Genomic DNA, 17,465 nt, shown 5'->3' with positions numbered 1-17,465 from the left:
GAACAAATCTGCTATTTGCGCAGGAACAGACCAAACTTGATCAATATAAAAAAAAGGAAAAATAAAAAGAAGGCATGCACCCATTTAGATGGCCTCTATTTTTTTTTCTTAACTCTTTCAGACATTCTTTTCAGATGGACCTCATTTATCCAAACTTTCTTTATTGTTTTTTCACAGTCAGGATCTCAGTTCTTACAAAGGACAACAAGTTAAAAGATCTAGTTTTTATTTACCCATATCAGCCCAGGTGTAGCCACCCAACCACCCACCCTGAACTATGATCATCATCACAGAACAAACTTTTGAGGTTCCTGATGAAATCTTCAAAATACTATGTCAATAAGATAAATATTGGGTAACCCTTTACTTTACAGGCCGTTAATTATGTCATAATGTCAAGAAATTACCAAGAAATAACAATTAATTACGTAGTAATGTCAAGAAATTACCAAGAAATAACGGTCAATTTCATAGTAATGTTGAGAAATATAGCCAGGAAATAACTTTTAATTGTGTAGAAATAGCCCAGTAATAATGATCAATTGTGTACTAATGTTGAGAAATATAGAAAGAAATAACAATTGATTGCATGGTAATGTCAAGAAATATAGCAAAGAAATAACAGTCTAGTAAAATAGACGTAATAACAAGTTGTGGTAGTAGAATTGCCGCGAATTACTGCTAAGTATTGGGTAATTAAAGAGTAAATAGCCTGTCGTTTCCATGATATAGTCAAGTACTTTCAGTGTGATTAACCTGATGTATTTGTAATTTCCACAGTCTTACCTTATGGTTAGCTACAAACAACTGCAATATCTGTTTCCCAAAAGAGAATGGTAGATGTGGCAACTGCCGCAATTAACCCATAATTACCTTTCTGCTGCCTGCAAAGTGTAGTGGGCTTTGTTCCTTAGAAACGTATGGGTAGTTTCAACATAACTAACATGGTTATGAGAACTTCCACTGTAGTCTTGCCCAGTAACCCATTTGGATGAAAGATGGTATGTGGCAAATGTCACCATAGTTAACCCATAATTACCTTTCCGCTGCCTGCAAAGTGTAGTGAGCTTTGTTCCTTAGAAACTTATGGGTAGTTTCAACATAACTAACATGAGTAATGACATATATCTGTATACTTTACTGAAACACATATTTGGGAACCTTGGACAAATGACGCTAAAATTCAATAACAGACACAGTGTAAACCTTTTGAACAAGGTGTATTTAGACAGTGAGATCACTAAATGCCTCCTTAGAGTTTCTTATAACATGTGCAATTACTGCTCAGTATTTTTTTTCATTTTTATACAACAAGAGTGAATAGGATTGATGCATGGACGTAGGCAGTTCTCAGACCTCATGATTCATACAGAATGAATGAAATGACATAAATAGGCTCTTAAGTCTCATAACAAGGCTACTATGAATGGTCTGAAGGTCTCTCTCACACACACACACACACACATGCAAAAACACAAACACACACTGATATAAAAATCATATTCATTACAATAAGGGAAACATTTGTTCTCTGCCTTTCATTCATTCAAGAAAAAAAATCCTCTCAGCCTCTTTTCGAGGAGCACTGTGTTTTGAAGCGTCAGAGAAATTACCTTGCGAGTGGTGAGAACAGAACATGAAGTTCCCAACGTCCCTTTAATTCAGGTGCAGTGGCTGCTCTTGTGGAAACTGCAACACAGTGCCACCCTCTGGTCGTTTACCTTCACCTCCAATCCTCTTCATAGACAGCTCAGTGAGTGCAGTAAAAATCAAAATGAGCCACCATAAATTGATTTTCATATAAATTGTTCCTTCTCATACTGGCTGTGCATGGGGAGTTTGTTTCACATTTCAGTGCAGTAGTCAGAGCTATTAGATAAGTTGGAACACAAAATATTAATTTGAGGTATTTATGGTTGCTTCCCAGGGAGCATGAGTCAACGAAATGACGCAATGTCAGCCAATGAGCAAGTGAATGAGTGGTACAAACATAATATGACCATTAACTTTCTGGTGACAGTGAATAATAATCTGTCTCTACTTTAATCTACTTTCCTTTGAATATACATTTTATATTGTCTTAGTTTTTCAGGTATTAAAGATCAGTCTTGTTGCAAACTGAGAAACTGGGGATGGAACTTTATGTTCTTGTCGCAACATAGCAGGGCAAGTGAATGTTTTCCTTGTTCTGGGTTTGATTCTTGGTCAGCCTGAGTTATTGAGCCGCCTCTGCCATCATCGACCTGTGCGTATTTGTATGTATCCGTTTTTATGCCTGTCCTCTTCTGTGTGTTCTGTGAGCACCTCGGCCCCTTTTGACAGAGCCTGTGATTACAGATCAAACACTCACACACTGTTATACACAGAGTGCAGCAAATCCCCTCCTCGTCTTGGCAACTGATGTACTTGAAATCAATATAACAGGAGCCGGTGTTACTTGTATGAGCAGGAACAGTGATGCCGCACTTCTGGTAAAGACACCCTCAATGGAAAACAATAGATTTAGTCATCTTGGTCTATAACAGCTGTGGAAATGGCAGAGTCTGTCTGTTTCTAACCATGATGGTGGAGCTGTTTGGTTCTGGATGAGACTGTGTTGTCAACTGGACAGAAAATGCTCAGAGGACTACGTAGATAGTTTTTGGAGAAGAACCAGCATAAACTGGCTCTATAATCTGCTGGATGTTCATTAGAGTGCAAGGGATACAACCGTGTCAAAATGATGGAACACGATCATGAAGTTTTACATTTTCCACCCGAAACCGCAGTTGTTCATCATTTCCAGCTGCTGGAATCAGCAATTTGGCACACACTTCACAAGAGAGGCGTGTATTTTTCCTCACTGATAATGTCCAAACGTGTCAGAATCCCAAGACTTATACACAACTGAACAGAAACGTACGTACAGATCTCTCCACACGGCTCCATCCTCTACTAAATGAAAACTAAATCAGCCCTGAATATCTTTTGTGAGCATGACTTAAAAGGACAATTTTATTCCATTTTGTATTTACAAGAAGGGTACTGGAAAAAAAAATTCTAAATGGTTCCTGACCTGTGATGTGTTTACATTTTTTGCCATCTTCAGCACACATGTGCTGTTGTTTAACACAAGACACACAATGAAAAGCTTTCTGGAACCAGACGAAAAAACTGTGTTGAAAAGTCTGGACCTTCTCTTGGCAATTATACTGGTCTTTGGTCGCATGCATGAAATTATAACACCTCTGGAAATAACTGGGACTCAGGCGCAGAGAACCACAAGGGAGGCAGCATATAATTCAAAACAGCAGAGTCATTAAGAAAAATTTTACGTGTTGCATAGGAAGTCTGATACAGGCAAACCACAGCAAGGAGAGGGGCTGGCCGAGAACCAGACACCAGGCAGCAAAACAGAGTCACAAACCGTTAGTGCAAACACGTGAAAAGGCTGGAGGGCAAAGAAATACAGAGACTATGTGGTGGTGAACGAAGGGGAGCAGGGCAGTATATCAGGTGGTGGTCGAGGCGACGGGAAACACATGAATCCAGGAAATGAAATGACAAGTACCGAGAATGATAGAGGAAACCATGTAATAAATATTACAGGACGTCACAGGAATATTCATCTCTGTCCAACATCCACAATATATCTTGCATCTGCAAACTGTTCTGCAGACTCCACAAGTTGGAGACCCCAACTCTAAGGTTTGAGCATTAAAGGTGTTAAAAGCATGCATGATGCACACTATTTTCTCTTGGAGGTGTTGCTGAGTCATCAGGGTCAGATCAATGCCCCGGGGGCAAAACTGAGCCCTGGTTTGTTTCTCCCGTACATTGAATTAGGTTTGTGTATCTTATCGCCTTTGGTTGTCCATCATAGGCTGCACACAGCACACAACATGAAGCAGAGTATTTATATTTCGCCTCCAGCCCCCAGAGAGCAACATGTATTCCTTTTCCTGGAGTGATATCCTGCACCTGCTGTGTCCATGTACTGTAAGCATGAGAGCTGTTGAAATAATAAATATACCAAAATTAGATTTCGAAACACAGGGCCTTGGGATGCTAACAATGTTTCAAAGTGAGTAATGAGAAAGGAAAGCCTTTTCAGAGAACAGTTGGGAAAATATACAGCAGTGAAGACACAGTAAGTCATTTCAATGTGTCCAGAGGAGCTATCCTGAGCCTGGCTCTGATGAGCCTGTCAACAGTTGGAATAATACTGTAAATTATACAGCTTACGTGTGTTGTTTTGTGAGTCCGCTTTTTTTTTTCTTTTCTTTTCTTTTCTTTTTTTTTACCAGTAAAACATCCTTGTTATTTTTGAATTCTTAAAGAAAGCAGATTACCCAAACCTGACTCATTTCATCCAGAATTTATTGTAAATGAGCTCTGTGCTTCAAGTAGGCAAGAAGCAGAAACCTTTGTTCCAGATGTGCTCAGACTTTCTGCCTGTTTCCAGATCCACCTGCTCACCTGTTTTCAATTCCTGATCACTGGAACTTCTCCCACTCACCAGCCCTCCTGTTCCTCATTTCCCTCATCTGCTTCCACTATACCAGCCCCCCCCCCCCCTGTCGTCACCACATTGTTCCTAATGTCTCTGTGTTTTATGCTGTTCGTGTTGTGGAGCCTCACTCCAGTATACCTGTATGAAGCTACATATTGTCTGTGGCTGTCTGTCTGTTTAATCCTTGGCCTGTGAGTCTGGTCCTCATCACTCCCTCAGCTGAGGCTCCTGCCTGCATGTCCACGCTCAGGGGGCTATGGTCCGCATGTGCTCCAACCACCAGCCGTGACATATCATTAAATGATTATTTCTTCATTTGTCTTTGCGTTAGTAGTGCAGCAGATTATGCAGAAGTTTTTTGTTCTGGAATAATAAAAACAAGATTCACCAGTGAAAGCAATTTTATGTCTTAAGTTTGTCCGCTTTCGGAGCATGAACCAGTTAAAACTGTCCGCCAACATCTGTATAACATTGACTTATTTTCCCAGTAAATGTCAAGTACTGTAAAATACCCATATGACAAGTCTGGCTTGGTACAGAGGCAGGGTATTGTCAGTGAATGAAGACTTGTTCCAGAGTTAAATCAGTGGAGCAGTACAAGTCTATTTTGATTTTCTAGATTTTTTTTTTTTACATCCCTAATATTCTCTCATATCAAATCAGTGAGGGGTATCTCCCATTTGTTTGACATCCTCCAAGATTTGTTGGATGTTAATACAAGGAAATTGAATATATCAGTCTCAATTAACAAAATCCTCAAATACAGTCATGGATAATGGTGACTCTGGTGTCTGCTGTAGGACTGACAGGGCGACAGGCGCTATACAGTAGGAGGAGACGGTATATGCGCAACTCAGTGGTCGACATGCTGCTTTACAGTAATAGCGAAGAGTTGGCCGTCAGATAAATTCTACTCAACACCGGGACTGATGTTTTGTGAATATGCATAAAATCTTATGCCCATCAAAATGACCTTATGGATTCAGTTTAGACACTAACAATATGAAGTGAGAGTACGGCTGGTATGCAGGTCTCCAAATGTCTACTGACTTCATGGAGATCTTCCATGAAATGAAAAACGGATTCTTGCATTAAAGTGAGTTATTATATTCACCAGTTTCAAAGCACAGCGTAAAATTACCAGCTGTGAGACTCAGCAGGGAGATGAGACAAATTTAAATCAATATGGTATCAGTAGGCTATTGCTCAGACTGTAAACATTAATCTGATTTCTTAATTTAACACAAGAGCATAAACTATTAAAGAATTGTCATTCTATGTAGATGGTAAAACTACATCCATGTTGTCACATTTCTAGAGACATGCTTTTATTTTTTGCAGTAGCCTAGTACACATATAATAGCACACATTAGCTACACCAAACTTTGACATGGCCTTCTGTTTAAAGCAGAAGTAAGCGGAATATTTGTGTTAATATAAGTCTTAAATAGTTATATCTTCCGACAGCAATCACTTACATAGAGTATTTGGACCGAAACACGGGTCTGTCAGTCACTCTGCTCTGCTCTGAGCCGAGGAGAAAACTTTTCTCGTATCCTATAATTTTTATCCAATGAGGAGAGAGAACGGCATGAAGGGCTGTGTGTGCAGCCAAGGGATGCGCCTGAATGTGGTGACGTAGGGACGAGGACTGTTATGGTGCGTTCAAGGCAACTCGTAACTCGTGTTTTTCCGACCTGTGAAGTCGTACCAGTTCGATCTGGTACGAGTTCACGGGTCGGAAGTTACGAGTGGCCGTTATAGTACACTTTCACAGGTAAAACAGGTCGGAAAAACACGAGTGGGTTGCCTGGAACGCTACAAAGTCGTAAATTGTGACTTGAAGCTGTAATTTACGGTTTCAAAAGCCTGCCTGAAACGCAGCATTACCCAAAACGACCGGATCGCTTACTTCTGCTTTAATCAGCATCACAAAAGGAAAAAAAAAAAAAAAGCTAATTTTCATGGACATTATTTTACAGGTCCAAGAAAATCCTCCTCCTCCTAAACAAAGACCTGTAAAACAAGCATCTGATAGGCTCAACTGTTCATTCAAAAGTAGCCTACTAAATAAACAACTTACAAAACTCCACAGTGAACTATTGTGCTTGGTTGTGTCCCAAAGAAAGGGCTACATCAAACGGTCCTGGTTTTGATAGTTCATCCAGACCCACAAGTTTGGAAACTCACCACTCAGTGAAGCCTGACACTTCAAAGGAAACATTTAACCTTCTGTTAAAAGACTACCTACCTACAGGTCGTTTTTCAAAGCAGACATTTTGACATGCTGCAGTAGGAAAAGCCCAGTGCATCAACAATAGCTCTATTGTTAAACGGTATCAATCGGCTTCAGATACATTTAACCTGGTTGTGTACAGTAGGTATAGTGTTGTCTGTGCTCCGCCACAGCATAAAGCATAAACAGGTGTTTGTCTGTAAGTTATGACACAAGCCTAATCAGCTCAACCCCCTCCTCTCCTCCTTCCTCCTGGTGGGAACTGTTGCCTGTTGCCGGGGAAACCGTCTCTCACCGAGCATCACCTAGCACCGTGTCTCCAGCCCGTCATGTGGGGGCGGCGCGTCCGCTCCTAGTGGTTCGTCAGCGGCGGAGAGTCGGAGGCAGTGGCGCTTCCTCGCAGCCTGGAGGAAACTTGGAGCAACTGGATTGAACACTTGGAGCAGCACAAGTACGTGAGTCAAGGATTTATGGATTCAATATGTTTGTCCAGTGCACCTCGTGAAGGTGGGAGTGATTTTTCTTCTTCTTCTTCCTTTTTAACCGTGTCACCAACAGATCTCTCATCATTATGAGGAAGATCACTGGCAAACACTTAATGTGCCTCTTCCTGCTCGTCCTCCCGCTGTCCTGGCCAGTGGACGCAAAGAAAGGTGTGAGGAAGACTGACAATGATACAGGTGAGTGAGCTTCTTCTTCATCCGCCACGAGCCCATGAAAAGATATTGGCTACATCGCAAACGAGAGTGATGCAGGTTGGAACAAGAAATTATTTGTAGATATTCGGTCTTTAATTGACCAGAGGCAGCCTGTCGATGCAATCAACACAGTAGAGTCACAGGTTATTGTGATAATATAATATAGATACCTATGAATCTGGCTTCGATTCCCTCATGAGTCTGATTAATGTTCTCAAACTCTATCTATCAGCATCCAAGCAGCTGGAGGCTATCGTCTAGGTTTTATACATCTATATGGCAGTTTGATCACAGTAGCTATAGCACGGCTTCATGATGAAGATCATTTAATTTAACATTTGCAAAATTCAGTGTCTTCTATTGTTATTACATAATTAATTAGATAATCTCATCCCAAACATTAAAGTGAAATAAAAATCTCATCATATTGAACAGTACAAAATAAAAATAAAAAATATAGGCCTATATATGTGGCAATGTTTTAAATTTTTTGAAACAAATCTGACATCTGAAACATTATTCCACCAGCCTGATTTTGAGGTTGTGACCATTTCAAATTGTGGCAAATGATGTTTCATATCATCTAAAAAGCTGTCTTTGATGGAAGTGGATATATGCAGTAATTCATTGTAGTGAAAAAAAAAAGAAGAAGATGATTGTTATTGTGAAGTAAGACTGTTGAGCATTGAACACAACCAGATTTTGTAATTTTCCTGTCTGCTTGTGAATTCAATAACATGCCAGCCAATTTGATGTGATGAGTCAGAAACTCTGAGGAAACCTTTTTTGGTCCTTTAGGGATTGAAGAGCATTTCTGAGATTTAAAAAAAAAAACATAGTTTATTACTTGTTTTGGATAAAATACCCCTGTGTTTTATCTCCAAATTTGTTCTCCAAATTCTACAGCACTGGCACTGAAGCAAAGAAAAATCCCGTCCAATGTTTAAAATTCTTAATATCTCTTGGGGAAAAATACATTTACGGATATGTGCGTGTGCGTGTGCGTCTGCGTCTGCGTGTGTGTGTGTGTGTGTGTGTGTGCGTGTGCGTGTGTACATACTTCTCACACACAATTCACATTGTGACGAATATGGTGGGACACTTCTACCATTTCACAGCTGTACACACTACAAACGGTGACCAGTATTGAATTGGGCATATGATTTTATTTTAGTAGCCTAAACATAATCCACCTCTCTGTACTGTTTGTAATGAAACTATCATTTACACCGACTAAATCTGCACCAATGGTCAGTCATTTCTGTCTAAGTTCTAAGTAGGCAATGCAGAAAGATTTATCCAACGTGGCTGTGTGTGGTATATTATACACATGTATTGTACAATACACATGTTAAAATGGATCTCTATTACAGTATATCATCGCCCGACCCTTCAGGCTCTGATGCTCCATAATCCACTGCCTTTACTTTGGCAGCTGTGAAGCTTCACAGCACTTTTAAGCCTCTCCAAAGTCAACTTACTAATGATAAGTGCAGTGTTTTTCTAAAATGATTGTAGACCCTTATCAATTTAACAATTTTGAAGGCGTATTTCACATTCATGGCTACACTTAATGTGGATAACCCACCCACAGGGTTTACAGAGTATTTGTAATGTTTCTAATGCTCAACTATTCAACCCATTATAATGTAAGTAAACCGTTTATTGTTTAATTGTATTGTTAAAGCAGAAGTAAGCGATCCGGTCGTTTTGGCTAACTTCTTGTCAGCCGATGGAGTTAGCAGTCCCCGTCCTCGTCCCTACGTCACCACATTCACGCGCATCCCTTGGCTGCACACACAGAGAGGACCGCCCCTTTATGCCGCTCTCTCTCCTCATTGGATAAAGGTTGTAGCAATACAAAGAAAGTTTTCTCCTGGGCTTACAGCAGAGCAGAGTGACTGACAGACCCGTGTTTCGGACCAAACACTCTATGTAAGTGATTGCTGTCGGAAGATATAACTATTTAAGACTTATATTAACACTAACATTCCGCTTACTTCTGCTTTAAATCTCTAAAAACGTTTTGCAAAGTGTAGTGTTTTTCTAAGATGATTGTAGACCCTTATCAATTAACAATTTTGAAGGCCTATTTGGATAAGTTTCACACACAAAATGTAAACTAAAACCATCACACAAATAAATCACACAAAGCAACATTCACATTCATGGCTACACTTAATTTGGATTAGCCTTGTAAACCAGCCTCTCCCGGAAATGCATTTCATTTCATTTAACGGGAGAGGGTTATGAAATGCATTTCCGGGAGAGGCTGGTTTACGAGGCTAAATCTGGATAGCTGTAATGTTTCTAATGCTCAACTATTCAACCCATTATAAGTAAACCGTTTATTGTTTAATTGTATTGTTAAATCTCTAAAAATGTTTTGCAATGTTTCAAATACTCAGTGACCTCTCTGTGGGCCACAGTCACTTTAAATTATGTTTCCACTTGAATGAATGTCAATCCTGTCTTCACTCTCCTGTCTCTTGTCTCCACCAATAACTGGCTCCGTCATCATCTGTCGCTGCAGTTGTAAAATGTTCCACTGTGTTCTCCAGCTTCACTTTGCTAACTTTGTATTTCTGCTGTTTGGTGCTGGACAGCATTCAGGGAGTTTATGTCTCCACACTGACGTCATTTGTGAAGATCTCATGAATTAAGTAATACCTCCAGGGAATTTCTTCAAACACAAATGTCCACTTGGACTCACAAAACTGAACTGATTAGATTTTGGAGGTCACTGTAACCTCAAAAACATGTTTTTTTAAATTATTATTATTAATAATCTTTTCTTTCCCAAACATATCAAACAAAGAACAAGAACAAACATGTTTTTGACGTAACACATAATCCTTCACATGATTTAACTGAAGTGTCATTGAAGCTAAAGTGAAGTGATCACATTTTATTCCCAAATGGTCAAAGGACAACTCATTGTGACATTATAATGTTTTGCAAAAAAACATTTGTAGACATTATTCAATGCTGTAACTCAGGACAGAGAGACTGTCACTGTATTTCCGGAGGCATACAACCACGAGGCAGTAATTCAAGTTTGTGTGCTTTGCTGTGACAAGCAGTGAACTGAACAGTGCTGCTGTAGTGATGAAAGAAAAACTAATCAGCTGCTAAAAAGTTATGAAGAACTGAGGACAACTGCACAGTTGAGCGGATTTGTCACCACAAATCTGTTAATTAGGATAAAAATAATAATCTTCACAGCCAGTGATGAGCGCACTGAGCATGTGCTACGTCATGACATCACTGCTGGGTGCGAATAACAAGTGCAACGTAGAAGACTTTTAACTAAACTCAACTGTAATGGTGGTCACACTTTGCACATATTTAGACATCAGAGAGGGTGATTGAACTTTTACTTCTCTGGTTGGAGGAAACCAATTGTTTTTTATTAACACTAATTCAAAAGATGGAGAAAGGGCAACATTAGAGATGTGAACACAATGAGGACATGACGGAAAAAGCGCACGTGTCTCATTACAATGTGTTAAAGGCCTCATGCTGTGCACTTTTCTCTGGGTTTATTTACCTGCTGATATCCCTAACAAGATGTATCATTGGTTTTGAGTACCTGTGATCTGCTTAATATCCTGCCCCTTCCTGTTGCCTCTTTCTGGAGCCCTAGCAGGCACAGGTCATTTGGCCAATCAGAAGAGAGAATGAGAACCTCTCCTCTGATTGGCTGACTGTTTTTGAGTGGCGTGTGGTCGGGCCAATCACAGGCAAGTAAGTGAAACCTAAGCTGCATTCATAAAAATTGAAAAAAAAAACACAGTTACCTTGTGTGTGACGTCACACAAAGGAGGAAGTGCTATCCACTCGTCTTAAAGAGACAGTTCCTACAAATGGGCGGTGTGCGTTTCTCCGTTTATGACCAGTTTGATGCATGGGGCAGTATATATGTGGCCCAGAGACCTCCCTGAGCACGTAAAAATAACCAAAATCACATTTTTCATGCCATGGGGCCTTTAAGATTGTAGACACATGATAGTTCTATACAGAAGATGTTGTATTTACGTAACGTAGAAAACATATACTATAGTGCAGAGGTATTCAACAGGGGATCCATGACCCCTAGGGGGTCCGCGGAGGTGCTGCAGGAATTTTAGACAATGTTTTATCTTTTAGTTTCCACATTTATGTTTCAAATAAAAACGTCAATTTGAATAGCTTGTCTGTACGATTATCATGCAATCCACAGTAAAACATGAATATAAAGCTTTATTATTTAAAAAGCTTAGTAGTGAATGCACAATAACAAGGTATGTTTATACATGGCACTGGGCCAAGTTTAATATAATACACAATTTTATACAATATAGTAGGGGTCCCTGCTCCATCTCTCCATCAGTTGGGGGTCTTTGGCCTGAAAAATGTTGAAGACCCCGCTATAGTGGATGAACGCCTCAGGGTCAGCAGAGGGATAGTCAAGCAGGTTGAGTGAAGGTTTTTTCTGCTCTATAACAGATAACCTGTACACATCTGGACAAAGATAAGCCCCCAAGATCTTGAGGTGGGTTGGAAGAATAGGTGCAGCAGCCATCAATCAAAAAAGGTCACAGCTAATGACGGGGAATTTTCGACTTGTGCAGCATCGAGGTTGTAAAAGACACATTGAGGTATAAGGGTGAGGGTCTCAAAGATGCCAGTGTCAGAGGTGAGTGTTAAACTTTGATCAACTATGTTTTTGTGATGGCCCAAAGAATATCCAGCCCAGACATGTGGAAGCAAATCATTTTGGTTTCCACTGGAACACTGACAGTCTTAGCTACTATTTCTGTCTAAAAAATGCCTCACTGCCAAAAGCCTTGGATGTTGGTCAGCTCCACTGTTTATGCAGACATACCAACACGTTTCAAAGCAAACATCACTATAAATCATGACCACCTGTACAGGTTTGGCATGATTAATTAACTATGTTTATTAATCATTGTCATGCAGTTTTCTGTTGCATTTTGGTTAAACTAGTTGGTTCCAGCCTGGGAAAAGATCATGGTGTAGGTTTAAGCAGATCCTCTCATATATTAGAAAACCTTTCTGGCAGGACTTCTCTCATGTGGTTCAGGAGAGCATCGGAGCAGGGTGTAAATAGCAACATTGAGTATCTACCCTGCTGTGAAATAGGAAACAGAACTGTGTGCTTACAGGCCGTTACACCTCAGCATGCACGGCCCGGTCGGCTGTTCTCGCCAGATGCAGACAGCGTTATGGCTACAGAAAATAAAAACTAAAGAAAATTTTAAAAAAAACTTTGTGTCCTCTGTAGTTGCAGAAACACTTCAGTCTGACAGTGGCACTCAAAGTGACAGACCAATGTTATGTCAGGAGAAGCTACAGTAGTAGCCTACTACAAAACATAATCCCAAACTGAAACAGCAGAGTTATTAGGTGGAATCATAAACCTTTCAAAAATAATGGGAAATGTATTCAACAAGCCCTTTTTAATATGATCTAATTTCCCCCAGAAGAAAACAGACTGTTATCCAGAAAATATGAGAGGTTCATGGAGGCTTTCAGTTGTGAAGCCAAAAGGCTGAGAGTTTATGTAGAGGGAGGATGGAGGGGTCCCAAAGAAAACAGTAAACATAGTTTGTGCAACTGTTTCTCTAGTAATATTTGATTAACCGTTTTCAGTCTTTATATGAGGATGAAGATAACCATTTGCAATGATCTCTTTCCTGGAAACAATGAAACAAAGAGACTCCTCAGTTCTTACTGAGAAAAAGTCTTAACCCCCAACTTCTCGATTAAGGCCTCAGGATCACCCAAACAGGCAAATTGTTGCCGTTGCCTTTGCTGGCCTTGTTTATAGGAAACTATGAATCCACTGCTCCTTTATCAAAATCCAGAGTGTCAGTTCATGTGTCTCAGCACGTTTCCACTGCCAATTAGCTGGCGATCTGCTGGCGTCCTCAGCAGACCCAGACCACGGACCTGTGATAAAATCTTATACTATTTAATGTATGTTTACTTCTCCTCTGAGCCAGATCCTGGCCACAATCAAGTGTTCACTTGAAAGAACAAAGAGGAGAGAATAAACAAGAAGCTGAATTGTTTGTCCTCATATTAAATATAGGTCTCATGGGAGAGTTTTTATTCTCAGCCAGAGAGACTGGATTGACCTCCATGTGAGCAATGTTTATTGAACATGTTTATGACAAATAAACAATGATTGCTCTGTTTCCAACTCTAGTTTGGAGCCAAGCGACCAGGCCACTATTTGCACGGCGAAAGGTTTCTCCATCACAGCAAAGTCACATTCCTGTAAGTATTTCTAATTCTTCTTTAACTGCCTTCGTGTAACATGTGACTCCTGTACATTCACTAATCTCTCAGTTACATGATTAGAACCTTTAACATCAGAGGGTGTTAGAAAAGGGGCTATGTTTAAATATGTACATTATAAGCAGCTGGCTGTATAGATTTTGTATTTTGTAAAGTGTCAGTTTCACAATGTTCCCCTTAAACTATGTCCTGGGGAGAAAACACACATTTTGAACATACCTATCCTGTCTAGTTCCTGCACCCCACTGAAGCTTTACACCATGTTGCACATAATTTTACCATAAATCATCATGACATATTTTGTGTGCTGAAAGCTGAAAGTACTAATAATACTACAGGCTCCCCATGGTTTGACACCTGTAATTTGCAGCCGGCCTCTCTTCTCTGCCCAGTTGGCTACAGTCTGACAGGCTGAAACACAATGTATGACATACTGTTACATATCGCGTTTCTAGGAACCTGCATTTGACATGAAGTTGAATGATGTGAATTTATAACAGAGAAAGAGAAACATATCAAAAAACATCCTCTGCAACTGTGTTTTGTTTTCTTCTTTTTAAAATCGCCATGTTGAACAAATCTGAAATGGAAAGACATCACTGACATGTTTTCTCTGGCTTATGATATTTTATCTCAGTTTCAGTCTCCACACTGCAAAAACTCAAGATCTTACCAAGAATATTTGTCTTATTTCTAGTCAAAATGTCATTTCTAGTCAAAACAAATCTCATTATTCCTAAAATAAGACTCATGACATAAAAAAGTAGCTTGTTTTTAAGACATTTTTACTTATTTCAAGCCTATTTTCACTTAAAATAAGTGGCAAAATCTGACAGTGGAGCAAGTTTTTCTTTCTTATTACAAGCAGAAAAAACGTCCTTTTACTCGCAGATTTTTCTACTTATTTCAAGTGAAAATTAGTTTGAAACAAGTGAAAATGATGTAAAAACAAGTACATTTTTAGGTGATGAGTCTTGTTTTAAGTGGAAAGAGATTAGTTTTGACTAGAAATTAGACATTTTGACAAGAAATAAGACAAATATTCTTGGAAAGATTTTGAGTTTTTGCAGTGCACCAAATCCTACAGGACATATATGGCTCTTTGTCTGCTAAATACTTCACCATTCTCACCATGTAGCACCTTGTGCTTTTTTTTCTGGAAATGTAATGAGTGTACCAAAATGTTGAAGTTGCAATAAAACCAAAACAATGAGCTGAAAGACACAAAATACTGAGTGAATATGCGTTTGAGTTTGTGGGCTTTTCACTATGAGCAGCCAGTTTCACATTTCAACATTTAGTAATGAGTCAAAGTGTTGATGGGGGTTTTCCTTTTCCATTTTGTTCCAAGACATTCCCTATAAATTCTCTTTGTCGTCACAGAAGCACAGGTCAGATCTTGGGACCCCTGCGCGTCGCTGCGGCCACCTGATGGAGAGCTGCTCCTCTCGCGTCCCCTGCTGCGACCCCTGCGCCTCCTGCCGCTGCCGACTCTTCAACACCATTTGTCATTGCTGGAGGATGAACTATCAGTGCTTAAAGAAGACATAAATGGAGCACAAACACACACACACACACACATGCAGACACACACATGTGTGAACACACCCCAGCACATGGATAAACACCATAATAAGCGTATATAGCTACACAGTGGTTTTCACCTGTCCCTTGGCCTTTCACAGCACAGGCGTTAGTTTAGAGAATATATCATGATTGTCAGTGTCACATTTAGAAAACCATGAACCAGTCTGAGGGTTAAAGTGAATTGTTGATGGTTTCTGCACTTCTGTGAACCAAGGACAGATGTGAGTGAGCGAATGAAGCCACGTGATGACAATGTTTTTCTGTCTCACATCATCCGAGACATCTATGTGAAATAGAGAGTATCTACAGAAATGTTTCCAGAACATCCAAATACCAAACAAACATACAGTATGTTAGTATAACAAAGGATGAGGTTCATCTGCTTTTCATCTATGTATACAATCACATGTTAACTACGTGTTGTGCCTCGGGTGTTTCCCACACTATCGCTGCTTTTAAATGTCTTTTATGTATGTTCTCCTGTCATGTTATCTTGTATCGCTAACAACTGGATTTACATTGGAACATTAATGGAAAGAAAAAAAGAAAAGAAAAAAACAACAACAACATTTTTTGTTCTGGTCCTTTGTAAACCATGCCTTGGAGAAGAGATGATCTGGGGTTCCAAAGAGGAATTACCAATTATCCATGTGGATTTATGAGTAAAGTTAGTTTATATTTTTGCTATAGAATAAATACGCTGTAAGCCTATATCATCCCTGTGTTTTGTTCTTTGCCTTCATATATATTTTTTCTTTTTCTTTTGGAGTGTCTTAATCCATGTAGTGTCTAAACCCTCCTAAGGGTGAAAAATGCCTAACCCACCTATACTAAACCCCCCAAATTAAACAGTTTAGTTGAATTTTAACCCTGTTTTACAAAATAACCTGTTTTTAGGTCATGAAAAACTCTGGGGTTTCCCTCATCACAGTGCAGATAGACTGCATTTTATCAATGAACAGTGTAGATGTTTACTGCCAACAGTATAGGAAAAGAAAGAAAATAGCCTCAGATTAATTTTATTGACAGGAAATGACTTTCTTTGGCTTCATACTAGCATGTACTATATATTGTACAATGAGGAATTCATTTTGCACACTATAAATGATGACAATAAAGTCTCATAATTCATATACAATGCAAAGAACATCAATCAGATGTGGGCGTATGGACTTTTGCAGATGTTATTTCTCACATGTGCAGCATGTGGTATTTGTTTTACAGTATATTAGGGAGCAGAATTGATCTCTCCTCCGGTCGCCTGCTGCAGCTGCAGCCTCAGCTCAGCTCAAGACTGTCTCCCCTTGTCCAGGTGCCGTAGATCTTGTCCCATATTGCAAAGCCATATGAGGACAATACGGAGATGTCATGGAGGCAGGACTAAACTGAATTCATCACAGGTGGAAAAATTGTCATGTGACATTGTGCACCTCCGTCTGTCCCACATTTCCATCTCCTTATTCAGTGGCACAGCCAACTGTATCTTGATGCCACACTTGATGCTGGTTTGATGGGCATACTTGCTAGAAAAGACATGACCTTTTGACACAACATTATCATGACACACATCATTGTATTTATGTCTGAAAGGAACCAGCTGGTCAAGGTTGGAGATACTGTAGCAGATGCTTATGGTTGTTTGTCTCTCCTACATCTTGCAGGTCTTGACTCATGGTTATCTAGTCATAACATAGCAAAAGTGAAACTGTTTTTTTCTGAATAATTTAATCTATTTGAATTTCCCTTGTTAGAGTTTATGCTTTTGTTTCATTATATTGCAGCCACTAATATTAAAGCACTATACCAGTCGTCACTCAGTTGACACAGAGCTTTAAACCGTGCAACGATCATTCAATCATGTGAGATGGGAGATCCTCCATGTAGTTGATAAAAGGCTGCCATATTTGAAGATTTATCTTATTCCTTAGTGAGCAAGTTGTCTTTTCCAGAGGTATGCACTTGTTCACTTCTGAGAGCCACAAATATTTTTGAACAGTTACCCAAAAGGCATCGGGATCCTGGGAAAGTAACTCCATGAATTTTGGATAACGCATCACAAATCCCTGCCAAAAATCGTGTAGTTTGCTACAGCACAGGCAAAGAGTGGACCCAAATGAGACAGGACTGATACAGTTCAGAAACGTAT

General features: G+C 39.6%; 1 protein-coding gene across 2 annotated transcripts; it reads left to right on the top strand.

Annotated features, from left to right (window-relative positions):
* Positions 1-7,009: 7,009 nt before the first annotated feature.
* asip2b (agouti signaling protein, nonagouti homolog (mouse) 2b) lies at positions 7,010-15,850 on the top strand. 2 transcript variants are annotated; one of them, XM_085804042.1, is made up of 4 exons: positions 7,010-7,179; positions 7,287-7,408; positions 13,641-13,711; positions 15,116-15,850. In XM_085804042.1, the coding sequence occupies exons 2-4, from the start codon at positions 7,300-7,302 to the stop codon at positions 15,281-15,283; spliced, it is 348 nt and encodes a 115-aa protein (XP_085660168.1). In that variant the 5' UTR covers positions 7,010-7,179; positions 7,287-7,299; the 3' UTR covers positions 15,284-15,850. The 2 variants fall into 2 exon arrangements, with proteins under 2 accessions (XP_085660168.1, XP_085660169.1); XM_085804043.1 differs by having other exon boundaries at positions 7,015-7,183.
* The last annotated feature ends 1,615 nt before the right edge of the window (positions 15,851-17,465 follow it).

The sequence above is a fragment of the Trachurus japonicus genome, chromosome 17, assembly GCF_045865225.1.
Source record: "Trachurus japonicus isolate A0001 chromosome 17, Traja_1.0".
Lineage (NCBI taxonomy): Eukaryota > Metazoa > Chordata > Actinopteri > Carangiformes > Carangidae > Trachurus > Trachurus japonicus.
The sequence above is the reverse complement of the archived record's forward strand: the minus strand, read 5'-3'. Positions and strand labels throughout refer to the sequence as shown.

Coding starts and splice junctions, on each gene's coding strand:
- asip2b (XM_085804042.1), top strand. CDS start 7,300: ATGAGGAAGATCACTGGCAAACACTTAATGTGCCTCTTCCTGCTCGTC. Junction 7,409..13,640: donor GAAGACTGACAATGATACAG/GTGAGTGAGCTT, acceptor TTCCAACTCTAG/TTTGGAGCCAAGCGACCAGG. Junction 13,712..15,115: donor CACAGCAAAGTCACATTCCT/GTAAGTATTTCT, acceptor TTGTCGTCACAG/AAGCACAGGTCAGATCTTGG.